The sequence below is a fragment of the Somniosus microcephalus genome, chromosome 1, assembly GCF_052327205.1.
Source record: "Somniosus microcephalus isolate GS21.2 chromosome 1, FLI_Smic_1.0, whole genome shotgun sequence".
Classification (NCBI taxonomy): Eukaryota; Metazoa; Chordata; class Chondrichthyes; order Squaliformes; family Somniosidae; genus Somniosus; species Somniosus microcephalus.
The window spans coordinates 400,638,624-400,651,094 of NC_140987.1; the positions used below are offsets into that span (position 1 = coordinate 400,638,624).

Here is a 12,471-nt window from a genome sequence, read left to right on the forward strand (position 1 = left end):
CAGTGGTTTTTACTGCTCCACAACATTGTGACCATGGAGTATTCAACTAGAATTGTAAGGCTGTTAAATTGAAATTGCATGCAGTATATCAGGTGCTGAATTAGATTGGGCATTCATGATATTGTACACACGCTGCTAAATTTTGATAACTTTGTTTAAAAAATTAGAGCTTAAAATTGTTAATTCTGCAAACATAGACACCAATATCAGGTCTCACTCTGCTCACTGTTGTATATAGCAAAATTATACTTCAGTCTGGAACTGCTGGGGCCCCGTTTGGTACAGTCCATGGAAAGCTGTTTGGAACATTGGAACCAGAGTGCAGGCATGTTAGTGTTTGCACCACACTGGGTTAGTGTTTATAGCACGCTATTCCCTCTGACCAGACTTCACGTAAGCCTACAGTTACTTACGGTCATGATCACCTGTGTGCTCCTGCACAATATTCTCTTTGCTCTTGTAGAAGGTAAGCTTTCGAGATAAGAGGAAGCTCTTTTTACGCTTGGCTCTGGATGACTGTGAAGGAGAAGAGGATGGAGGACACAGGAGGACAAATGGATGTTTCATTCATGCATAACATGTTGTAAATGTGGATCAGCAGTGACATGGTGAGCAAACCCTCCAGATACAAGGGTATTTTGACTTCTGTACTGTGTGTGGCATCTCCTTTAAATAGCCATCCAAATTCCCGAGTGTAACATAGCCAGACAACCGAGTTTTATGAAACCAGTATTCCCCGTTACCTGTTGATACACTAGGCTCGCTAACAGCACTGGGGCAGTGATTAACTCCTGGCTAAGTGCACTCTACATTTCTGACAGATGCTGCATCTCACGTTGAATGCTTGGACTGCACTGAAACTGCAGTTTTGCATGTGCCTGTTTACTGCTTGGGATATTTACACATGTCAACAATTCAGGGACTGCGTAGTGAATAACTGCTTCCTGATATTGTGATTTAGGTACTTGTCTTTCTATGAGGGCTGGAATTTATGGGCAATTTTAAGAGTTCACGCTGGCAACAGATAGCCTTGCCAACTAGCAGCGCATAACAGAAATTCCAGCATGCACTGTCCAGGATTTTCCAACTATGGTCAGAAAATGAGCATTGTGCATGCCCAAATTGCTATGTGTGCCTAAATTGCCAAAATGCACTTACGGTAGGCAAGGCTCCATGTCACCAATGCAGACTCTCAAAATTATCTCCAGAATTTAGCCTCGTAGTAGCAAATACAATATTTATATGCATCTGGGGACATGTCAAGGAAATCACAAAACCAGAAAGCACTCGATTGCTGAATGTAGTCGCCAAGCTGTTAAAACTTGGCTCGCAAAGCAGAGTGGGTAGAAGTCAAGTTCTTTACTAACATGTTGAAACTGATTGTATGGAGGCTCTCACTGTCTGTTTGTGCAGAGATCCCCGACTAGGACAGCACTAACTCAATCCAGAGAACCCCCCCCCCCACAAGTGTTAGTTGATAAAAGTTGATATTTGCAGGAGACATCCATTGATGGATACGTTTTTACCTCAGATGTTACAGTCACTGCATCACCATGTTTACAAGATTTAAAGGGAAATGTTTGAAATGATAACATTATAGGGAAAATGTAACAAATGACCAGACCAACCACAGGTTTCAGCCATTGAGGTAATATTGTATCGGACATGTTGGTACCACTGTGAAGGCCAATTTCAATCTTTCCCTTTCTGTTTAGTCTGAATCCCTCTTTCCAACTCCCACCAAGGCCACAATAGAAACTGTAGTCACACAAGACAAAGGGACTCTTTCAGTCTTTTTCTCCCCTCTTGGCTGAAGTTAAACACTGCAGTAACAGGAGTATCACTGGGGTTGGAGTGCTGGAACTTAAGAGGCAAGAAACTTCAGGAAATACAATGCAGATCCCAAGTAGTAACATTAACTATGAATTACCAGACCTAGAAGAGCAGTGGTGACAACCCAAGATGTCTCAGTAGTTTCTCCTCACCCCAGTGCTAACACCCCCTGAGGAAGTACACCTGGTCAGATAGTACTAACACAGACTGAGGAGCCCACACCCCATTACCCTCCCCCAGACAGCACTAATATGATCTGAGAAGTACAATCCCAAACCCCCGCCCAGATAGTATCAACACCCCTGAGGAATACAACCATGCCATCTGTGAGGAGTGCACCTCCCCCCTAGACAGTACCAACATTCTCTGAATACACCCACCCAGATAGTATCAACAACCCCTTAGGTGTACATTCCCTTATATAATTCTAAACCCCTCTCAGTAGTATATCCTCCAGACAGTACTAACAGCCCCATGAAGTGCCAACACGTCCACCCCTCCTTCCCCCAGGCCTGGGGAATAACAAGAAATCCACCTTGGTAGGATCTCCTTTCCTTTGCTCTTAAAGTGAGAACATTACAGTGAGTTGGTCTGGATTGAAACAAAATCTTTTGATTAAAAGCATATCACAATAAAAATCAGAGAATTCAGATATACCAAATGATAAACAAAATTGAAAATCATGAATATTAAATAACATGCAGACATGAGCAGATATCAGATGGATGGGAATGTGCAGGCAGCAAAACCATTTACAGTTGGGAATGTAAATCTGTGATTCTGCTGTTTTAAAGGAGCTTTCTTAATAGCAATAAAATATTCTAACAGATTAGAGTGACCCTGCGACTACTATTATCAACAACTTGCATTTATGTACCATCTTTAATGTAGAAAAACATCCCAAGGTGTTTCACATAGGTGTAATCAGACAAAAAAGATGATATTAGGAGGGGTGATTTAAAAGCTTGGTCAAAGAATTGAGTTTTAAGGAGAGCCTAAAAGGAGATGGAGAGGCAGAGGCATTTAGGGAGGGAATTACAGAGTGTGGAGCCTAGTCAGCTGACCCCACAGCCACCAACGGTGGAGCAAAGGGAGGGGGGATTCAAAAGAGGCCAGAATTGGAGGAACAGAGATTTCTGGGAGTGGGGGCAGGAGGAGGTTACAGGGATAGGGAGGATCAAGACCATAAAGGACATAAGTATGAGGATGTGAATTTTAAATTTGAGGTTTTGGGGACTGGGAGCCAGTGTAACTGTCACTGAATGTAGTGACAACCTTTACACCACTTCCTCTGTGCAAACCCAGCCTATTCTCTTTTACAAAGGTCATGTTAACCTGGGTTTGCGAAACCACACGTTCAAGCTTAGAATTGATGTGGTCACCGCCACCCTATTAGCAGCCTGCTCTGTGCATACACAGCTCTGTCATCACTAGCTTTTCATATGGGCCTGAGAAATGAGGACTAAAACATTACTCAGGACTGATTTTGAGATCTGTGCATGGCAGAACAGCCGGCAACTGGGTTTTCTGGATATTACAAGCTCAGCACATGAATACCATTTAAGATGCTGGTACCTTGCAGAGGAAGCATGATAACATGGAGGATGGTGAAAAATTATGTGAGCATGCAGCCCTAAAGGATAACTGCTTAAAGTTAAAGGAATGTGACCACTTATAGTAAAATGGCCACATACATGGGGATTAACATATGTTTGAGCTTCTTAAAAGCTCAAAAATGCTTTCAACAAGTTTTCAGCCTTGCGACAGCCAAGAGCAAAAGAACAGAAAAGCCAACATGGAGATACAAAACAAAATCTGCAGCAAATGGCAGAGGAGTGGTGCTTCCCGACCCCTGTTTGATGGCTGGTGAAGTGGCTGTGCTGCTGTATGAGGTGTGTGTGAGGAGGTGTGCCCTGTTTGGAACTCCTGTGCACTCTCATCAGAGAAGTCAGCCATGCTGAGCAGGAGTTGGCAGCCACACTCAACGCTGTCTATAGTACTGCAAGACACGGGAACAGATGCAGTAGCAGACAATGCAGTAAGGAATCTGGCAAGGTATCCAACACCACCATGTACAAGGTAGATGGCCCAAGATTCCATGATACAAACTGTTCCACATCCACTGCTTGCCCATGACAAGCCCTCTCAAACTTTGCAGTTCTGTTACTGCATCTCAACACACCCATACCTCAGCAAGGTATAGAGTCAAGATGCAATGTACAACTGAAAGCCTTGCCACAATCAATCTTCAAAAGGTCTTTGTACATTGCAGCATTGTAACATTGTAAAACAACACAGCTGCATGATGCATTCTCATTTACTTACACACAGGTTGGTCGTCAGGTTGGGTACATCTGTCACAATGCATGTACTCCTTCAACTTACGGGTCTCAAGACTAATTTTCTGCCTGCACTACAAGATGACACAATATCCATGGGGTAGGTCCCAATTGGAGAAAGTCATAGCATTGCCCACCTGCATGCATACCTTACCCCCATTACATCAAATTTAATTTAATTCAAAACTGCTGTCCACATCCTATCCTGTACTTAAGCCCTGCTCACCTATCCTCGCCAACCTCTATTGGATCACTGCCTCGGTGCATTAATTTCAAAATAATTGTTCTCTCCACAGCCTCACTCTACCCTACCTCTGCAACCTCCTCCTGCATAATGTCCCAGGTTAACAACAAGTGTGGAAGAACATTCAGCCATCATGCCCCTGGATTCTGGAACTCTCTTCCTAAACCCCTCTATCTGACTACATCTCTTCTCACTTTCAAAAGCACACTATCAGTCACTCCCTAACCTTCTCCAAAAGCCTGCTCAATACTCAATTTCCTCCCTTTTTGTGTAGTGCCTATGTTTCACTACGTTAAAGGTGCAATACAAGTGCAAGTTGTTGTTTTATTCATCACAGTCCGTCAGGCTAGTAGGACAAAAGGACATAAATTTAAACTGGTGAAAAGTAAATTTAAAACAGGTCTTAGAAAAAAGGTCTTTACTCTCAGATGAAAAAATATGTGCAGTAATCTATCAAGTAAGGTAGTGGAGTCAAAAGCATTAAGTGCAGTCAAAATGTTGTTGAATGCTAAACTGAGTGAATTGGAGTACTAGAGAGATGAACTCGATTGGCCAAATGTTGTGCTCACCACACTACAGGGCCACCCACTAGAGATGGTTAGAGCAGAGTTGTCCGCCAGAGAGGGCTAGTACAGTTAGCTGTCAGAGAGGCTTTGTCCAGGGCTGCACTCCCCCATCCCTTCGGCTGCTCTTGCCCCTGTGACTACTTTAAGTTCTGCTCATTACAATTTTGCATCCTTGTTTTTTCGATATATTATCTGGATTATCTCTTCACTCTGTGGGAGCAGCCATTCCATCTCACTTTGGCTGTAACTAAATAGTTAGAAAAAGAGCCAGGAGTTCTGAGAATTACTGAGTGCAAGAGAAGGGTGAATGCTGATAAGAGTGGAATTCTGTTAGTGAGTGTGAGTGTGAAAATCAGTGAGTGAATACAAGAGTATGGGTGAATGAGCATGTGTCAGACAAGAAGTGTGAGAGTGGGTATGAATGTGAGAGAGAGAGAGAGAGAGTGAATGATTGTGAGAATGCGAGCACCAGCTGTCATCTGTTTCACTGATACAGGACTAGAGATTTCTTGTATCACAGGCCTGAACAGCTCAATACCAATATATTGAAACAGAACATTTGTTTTTTTTCCACCTGTAGTTGCAATTTCAGTGACTGCAAATTGTTTAATTACTTGTCTGAGTTAAGAGAGGTTTCAGGTCTCAGGTTCATTAGCCGTTGCCCACCCAGTTCAATCTTGCGATGGAGGTAAATGGCAGTCAACTGCCCCATTTTTGTTGTGGAAATGATACAGCAGCCCATGTACTGAATGCGACCTGGAGCAACATCAGCAGCATCGGGGCAACTCAACACATGGAAAATTCAGACAGGCACAGTTACTCTGCTAAAATGGAAAATTAAGGCTTTTTGTATTTTTATTATGATGGAATGGAGCTGTTCAGCCCTTTCTTTCTCCTCCCATCAGACAGGGCTAGTCAATGCCGTCCTCACCGCCCCACAAGGTCATTGACCAGTGAGGGTTAGACATAGGGTCACCCACCAGAGAGGCCCCTTTGACTGCCCTCATCTCCTGTGACTACTTAACTTCTGCTCATTGCATCCACACATGTCCAATATGTCACATTCAGATCCCTTCCTACATATATAAAAGTTATGAAAATATAAGTAGAGTTTTCCAGATCAAATGCGACATATAGATACATCTATCTCCTGGCGCCCTCATCACAATCAATAGCCCTTTGGAAATACTGTTCCAGTTACTGTTTGATGCTATTGTACCAAACAGAATACAGATTGGCACAACAGCAATAGGGAGGGGGGAGGAGTGGAAGATGAGGCTCACAGCCTTGCATGGGAGGGGTGGGGAAGAAATGAGGGTCACAATCTTGCTATAGTTTTCAAATGTTAGTTATTTCCCAGCAGGTCCTTTTCTAAACTTACCCCTTTCATTTCAATGACTCCAGGCCGGGCGTGGAATTTTACCGTTTTTAATCTTGCCCTCTCTTTCTTCTCAACTCTGAGAAATAAAAACACAAAATAAAATGTCAGAAACCAATAACTGGAACCTGACCAAACATTATCCCTGAAGCCAAGGACCACTCCATATCCAGTATCAGGAGGCTACACAGAAAGATATGCAATGCTGAGCAGGTAGTCTTTGTAACATGGGATCTTTGCACATTTAGTACTCCTGCCAGTATGGACCAAGGAGCTGTCTATGCTGCCTGACAGATTAGAATGAGCAGGAAAGCAAATATCGCACCCTGTAATATGGTTTGCTGCAATGGCAGCCCTTTTAAGGCAACCTAAAATGACACCCTAGAATTTGTGATTAAGCTCTCTGGAACATTCCTTGTAACTTATACCACTGGTGTAAACTAGCACAGAAGGAGACCCTTGATGGTCTGCAACTCAGCAAGAAAATAAGGTAATGCTTAAAAAAATTAATAAAGAGAAAGCATGCCCACTACTCTATCCTTCTTTCTTAAAGAAAACTGACATAAAATATGAAAAAATGGCAACAAATAATTAAGACAGGAAAGGAGAAAGTTGAAAGAAGGAAGATAGAAAGGAGGGAAATGAGGAACATAGGATCTTGAATCATAAGCATATTGCTTATAACAATCTAACAAGAATAGTGATGAGCCACAAAAAAAGCATTTTATCACACATTTCAGAAATATCTCAAAGCACTTCACATACAATGAATTACTTTGCAATGAAGTGACTGCGATTTGGACAAACATGACAACCATTTTGCTAAATGCTAGGTCAGAAACAGCAATGAGATTCATGTCTAGTTCATTAGTTTTAGGTGGTGTTGGTTGCAGGAAATGAACTTCATGCTCTTTATTTAATGGTGGCATGAGATCTTCAACATCCACCTGAACAGGCAGACAGAACCTTGGTTTAATGCTTCATCTCCAACAATGTAGCCTCTTCAGCCTAGATTATGTGCTTAAGTCCTGGCATGAGGCTTGAACCCACAATCTTGTGATGCAGTTAACAGCATTACAAATTGAGCTAAGCAGACACTTGAGGCCTAATTTTCAGAGTAAAATATTTTGATGGCATGCTTTCCCAGGATGGTTGAAAGCAGATTAATCTTTTAGATTTAACACCATGGCTCCCCCACCAAATATCAAAACACTATCTTCTGTGGGCTCTGCACCACCAGTGTCCAAAAGAAAGACTAAGTTTAACCATTTTTTAATTAGCAATTAAATTTGAATCATGTTAACAGTAACCTAACCTGATGACTGGCAGCAAGAACCTGGAATTTGGTGAGCATCTTCGAATCAGTGGCTGTAATTCTGTTATTGGCAGGTTGGTACATTTTGTGTTTCCGGTGTACAAAGGAGGTTTTACCAGTCTTTCTGAGGTCCCCTCGTTTTAATGTGGATGGTACATTCCCAGTGTGATTTGATTTCGTGGGCAGAAGTAATAATTGTGCAAGTGTAGCTTATTAAAGCAGCATGATCATGATATAGCAGCTATATTAAATGGCTTTTTCACATCAGTTTTCACAAAGGAAGACTGTAGACAAACTCTAGCCATATATTAAATGGGTAAATAATCTACAACACCTAGAAGTTAGCAAAGAATGTTATTATGCAGAAACTGAGAGGTTTAAATATCAACAATGCTCCTGAATTATATGGGATACATTTTAAAATTCTATGGGAATTAAAAAGAGGAAATCAATGAAGCCATACTTCATCATTTTCAGAACTTCTTGGTTGTGGAGTGGTATCTAAGGATTGGAGGATAGCAAGTATAATTCCAATATTCAACAAAAGAGTAAGACACTGATGGACAGGCTACTGAGTCAGCGGTTCCCAGTTGGTTTTGTCAATTTGACCATAACTATTGTTCTGTATGTTCACCTTACTGTGGAGTAAAGCAGCTTAATGATTTGAGGCAAGCCTCACCTCACCTAGTGTCAACCCGATTCGACACAGAGAGCGAAAAAATACGCATGCAAGACACATATCCGGTTCAGATTCCATTTTTACATCTGCAGATCTTACTATCGTTTATATAGACATAGGATAGTGCAAGTCAGCTCTTATAAAAGTCAAAGGTTCAAGCTGGTTGCAGGAGCGACTGGCGCCACTAAATCCAACTAGGTTTCTACAGCAGACCAAAATCTGTAACATAGACTATTCTCAAAGAACGTCTTCAAGTATGAAGTCAAAGATGGTGCTGAACTGTTGTATGTAAAGACAGAAGATGCAGAAAAAGAATGATATACCTATCAATTCGTCCGATAAAAAGCGACGAGTTAGGAACGTAACTAAAGGTTTTTATTGACTAAATAACAGAGCCCACCCTCGTGGGTGATCGGGTCCAACAAGGAGGAATACCAGCCAGTCGACTACCTTTATACCTGGGCAGGTAGGTGGAGCCATGGGCGGAGTCGGAGGTGGTCAGCCCAGGTATAACAGTGCGACAAGAGGCGACCTCGTATAGTGATACAACAGTGAGAACAATACAACAGTGATAACTATAGTGTAACGATAGTGAACGATAAAAGTGGTTCACCACATTCACCCCTTGTTTAGATTTGAGTCCGGCGGGGTGAAGTGTACTACCAGTTCTGGTATGTCAGTCTGTCCGGAGGCCTCGTAAGCCTCTCCGATCGTCGCAGCGGCGGTGCTGCATTATCCGGTGTTAATGCTGGTGTCTGCGTGGTCGGCGAAGGCTCGTGGGGTTCCGGCATGCCGTCTACCTGGGCTGGAATTGGGGGGGTGGTGGGGGGGGTAAAGGTGGTGTCTCCGGAGTGCCCGAGGGTGCGAGGTCTCGTAAGGAGACAGTGTCCTCCCGCCCGTCTGGGTAAGCCACGTAGGCGTACTGGGGGTTGGCGTGCAGGAGGTTCACCCTCTCGACCAGGGGGTCCGTTTTATGGGCCCTCACGTGCTTTCACAACAAGACGGGCCCCGGAGAGGTCAGCCAGGTTGGTAGAGTGGTTCCCGTAGTCGACTTCCTGGGGAAAACAAACATTCGTTCATGGGGGGTGGCGTTAACGGCAGTGCAAAGTAGTGACCGGATGGAGTGCAGCGCTGTCGGGAGGACTTCCTGCCAGCGGGAGGTTGGGAGGCCCTTAGACTTTAAGGCTAAGAGGACGGCCTTCCATACCGTCGCGTTCTCTCTTTCCACCTGGCCGTTCCCTCGGGGGTTGTAGCTGGTGGTCCTACTTGCTGCAATACCTCTCGCTAGTAGGAACTGACGGAGTTCCTCGCTCATGAAGGAGGAGCCCCGGTCACTATGTATATAGTTCGGGAACCCGAACAAGGCGAAGAGGTCGTTCAGGCACTTGATGACCGTGGTACTGGTCATGTCTGGGCAGGGGAAGGCAAAAGGGAAACGGGAGTACTCATCAACGATGTTGAGGAAGTACACATTGCGGTCAGATGACGGTAGAGGCCCCTTAAAGTCGATGCTCAGGCGCTCGAAGGGGCGGGTGGCCTTGATCAGGCTTGCTCTGTCCGGCCTATAGAAGTGCGGTTTGCACTCGGCGCAGGTCTGGCAGTTCCTGGTCATGGTCCTGACCTCCTCGATGGAGTAGGTCAGGTTGCGGGCCTTAATGAAATGGTAAAGTCTGGTGACCCCGGGGTGGCAGAGGTCGTTGTGGAGGGTCTGAAGTCTATCAATATGCGCGCTGGCGCATGTAATTCGTGAAAGAGCATCAGGGGGTTCGTTCAGCTTACCTGGCCGGTACAAGATATCATAATCGTAGGTGGATAGCTCGATTCTCCACCTCAAGATCTTGTCATTCTTGATTTTGCCCCTCAGCTTGTTATTAAACATGAAAGCAACCGAACGTTGGTTGGTGAGGAGGGTAAATCGTTTGCCTGCCAGGTAATGCCTCCAGCGCCGTACCGCCTCCACAATTGCTTGGGCTTCCTTCTCGACCGACGAGTGTCGGATCTCGGGGCCCTGTAGGGTCCTTGAGAAGAAGGCCACCGGCCTCCCCTCCTGGTTAAGGGTAGCGGCTAGGGCGAAGTCGGATGCATCGCTCTCCACTTGGAAGGGGATGGACTCATCCACTGCGTGCATTGTGGCCTTGGCTATGTCTCCCTTGATGAGGGAGAAGGCCGCGCACGCTTCCTCCGTGAGGGGGAAGGATGTGGACTTCATGAGGGGTCTGGCTTTGTCCGCATAATTGGGCACCCATTGGGCATAGTAGGCGAAGAGCCCCAGGGTTCTCTTAAGTGCCTTAGGGCAGTGGGGGAGGGGTAGCTCCATGAGGGGGCGCATTCTTTCGGGGTCGGGGCCGATGAGTCCGTTCTCTACTACACAGCCAAGGATGGCAAGGCGCGAGGTGTTAAACACACATTTCTCCTTATTGTAGGTGAGGTTCAGCCGTTGGGCCGTACGGAGGAATTTCTCCAGATTCACGTCATGGTCCTGCCGGTCGCGGCCGCAGATGGTGACGTTATCTAGATAGGGGAATGTGGCCTGCAGTCCGTTCTGGTCAACCATCCGGTCCATCTCCCTTTGGAAGACCGAGACCCCGTTGGTGACACCGAAGGGGACCCTAAGGAAGTGGTATAGGCGCCCATTCGCCTCGCAGGCGGTGTACTGGCGGTCCTCGGGGTGGTTAGGGAGTTGGTGGTAGGCCGACTTAAGGTCGATGGTCGAGAATACGCGGTATTGTGCAATCTGATTGACCATGTCAGATATGCGGGGAAGGGGGTATGCGTCCAGCTGGGTGTATCTGTTTATGGTCTGGCTGTAGTCGATGACCAGGCGATTTTTATCGCCGGTCTTAACGACCACGACCTGGGCACGCCAGGGGCTGTTGCTCCCCTCGATAATGCCCTCTTTCAGGAGGCGCCGCACCTCAGAGCTAATGAAGGCTCTGTCCCCAGCGCTGTACCGCCTGCTCTTGGTAGCGACGGGTTTGCAGTCGGGGGTGAGGTTAGCGAACAGGGAAGGTGGCGGCACCTTGAGGGTGGATAGGCTGCAGGTGTTACGCGGTGGGCGGTTTAACATTCGCTGGTTGTCGACTGTGAGTGGGGGGAGGGGTCCACCGTATGCTAGGGTTACACTTTGGAGGTGGGATTGGAAGTCCAGCCCTAGTAGGACGGCAGCGCAGAGCTGGGGGAGGACGAGGAGTTTAAAATTTTTATACTCCGTACCCTTAACCGACAAGGTCACAACACAGTAGCCGCTAATGTCCGTGGCGTGGGACCTCGATGCCATCGAGATTCGGTTGCGCGTTGGCAGGACAGGGAGGGAGTAGTGGCTCACCGTGTCTGGGTGGATGAAGCTCTCCGTGCTTCCGCTGTCGAACAGGCAGGTCGTGGCGTGGCCGTTTACTTTGATGTCCATCATCGACTTGGACAGGTGGTGTGGGCGGGCTTGATCCAGAGTGACGGAGGCTAGTGTGTAGGTAAGCGAGTCGTTGTCGTCTGCGGGCGAGGCGGTCGTCGGGTCCGGGGGCCCGGTGGCAGTCGGGCGTGGTGGGTAAAATGGCGTCTCCCACGAGGTAGGACAAAATGGCGGAGAAGATGGCTGCCTCCATAACTCACACGAGGCACTATTGGGGTCGGTTGCCTTGATCAAAGATGGCCGCCCCCATGACTCACGTGTGGGGATGCTGGCCTCAGTTGCCTTGAAAGAAGATGGCCGCCCCCACAGTTCGCATGAGGCACTGCTGGCCTCTGAAGATCCGCTCCTGCAGGCCTTAGAGAAGTGGCCTTTCTTCCTGCAGGTTGAGCAGGTAGAGTTCCTGGCTGGGCAGCGCGACCTCGGGTGCTTCTCCTGGCCGCAAAAGAAGCAGCCGGCGGCCCGATCGCGGGTGCCCGATGTCGGAGCCGGTACCGGGGGTGGCGGTCCCGGTCGGGTCCGGGACGCCGACGCTGAGGTAGGTCCCGGGGGCGGCGCTGCGAAGGGTATTGCGGTAGGGGTCGGGCCCGAGTCCCAGGGTCGCGAGCAGTACCTGGAAAACGCCTCCTGGTCCTGATGGGCCACCTCTAGGGAGAGAGCGAGGGCTTCAGCTTTGTCCAGGTCGAGGTCTTTAGCTTCAAGCAGTCTTTGCCG

General features: G+C 46.8%; 1 protein-coding gene across 9 annotated transcripts in view; it reads right to left on the reverse strand.

Annotated features, from left to right (window-relative positions):
* Nucleotides 1-12,471, reverse strand: part of dlg3 (discs, large homolog 3 (Drosophila)) — a 774,284-nt gene that overhangs the window by 53,946 nt on the left and 707,867 nt on the right. For 7 of the 9 annotated variants that reach the window (XM_085998120.1, XM_085998103.1, XM_085998093.1 and 4 more), the window contains 2 exons: nt 6,364-6,439; nt 414-516 (listed from right to left, as the gene is read on the reverse strand). In XM_085998120.1, the coding sequence (XP_085854246.1) occupies nt 414-516; nt 6,364-6,439 (179 nt within the window). The remainder of the gene's footprint in view (nt 1-413; nt 517-6,363; nt 6,440-12,471) is intronic. The other 2 variants (XM_085998110.1, XM_085998138.1) reach the window with 1 other exon arrangement.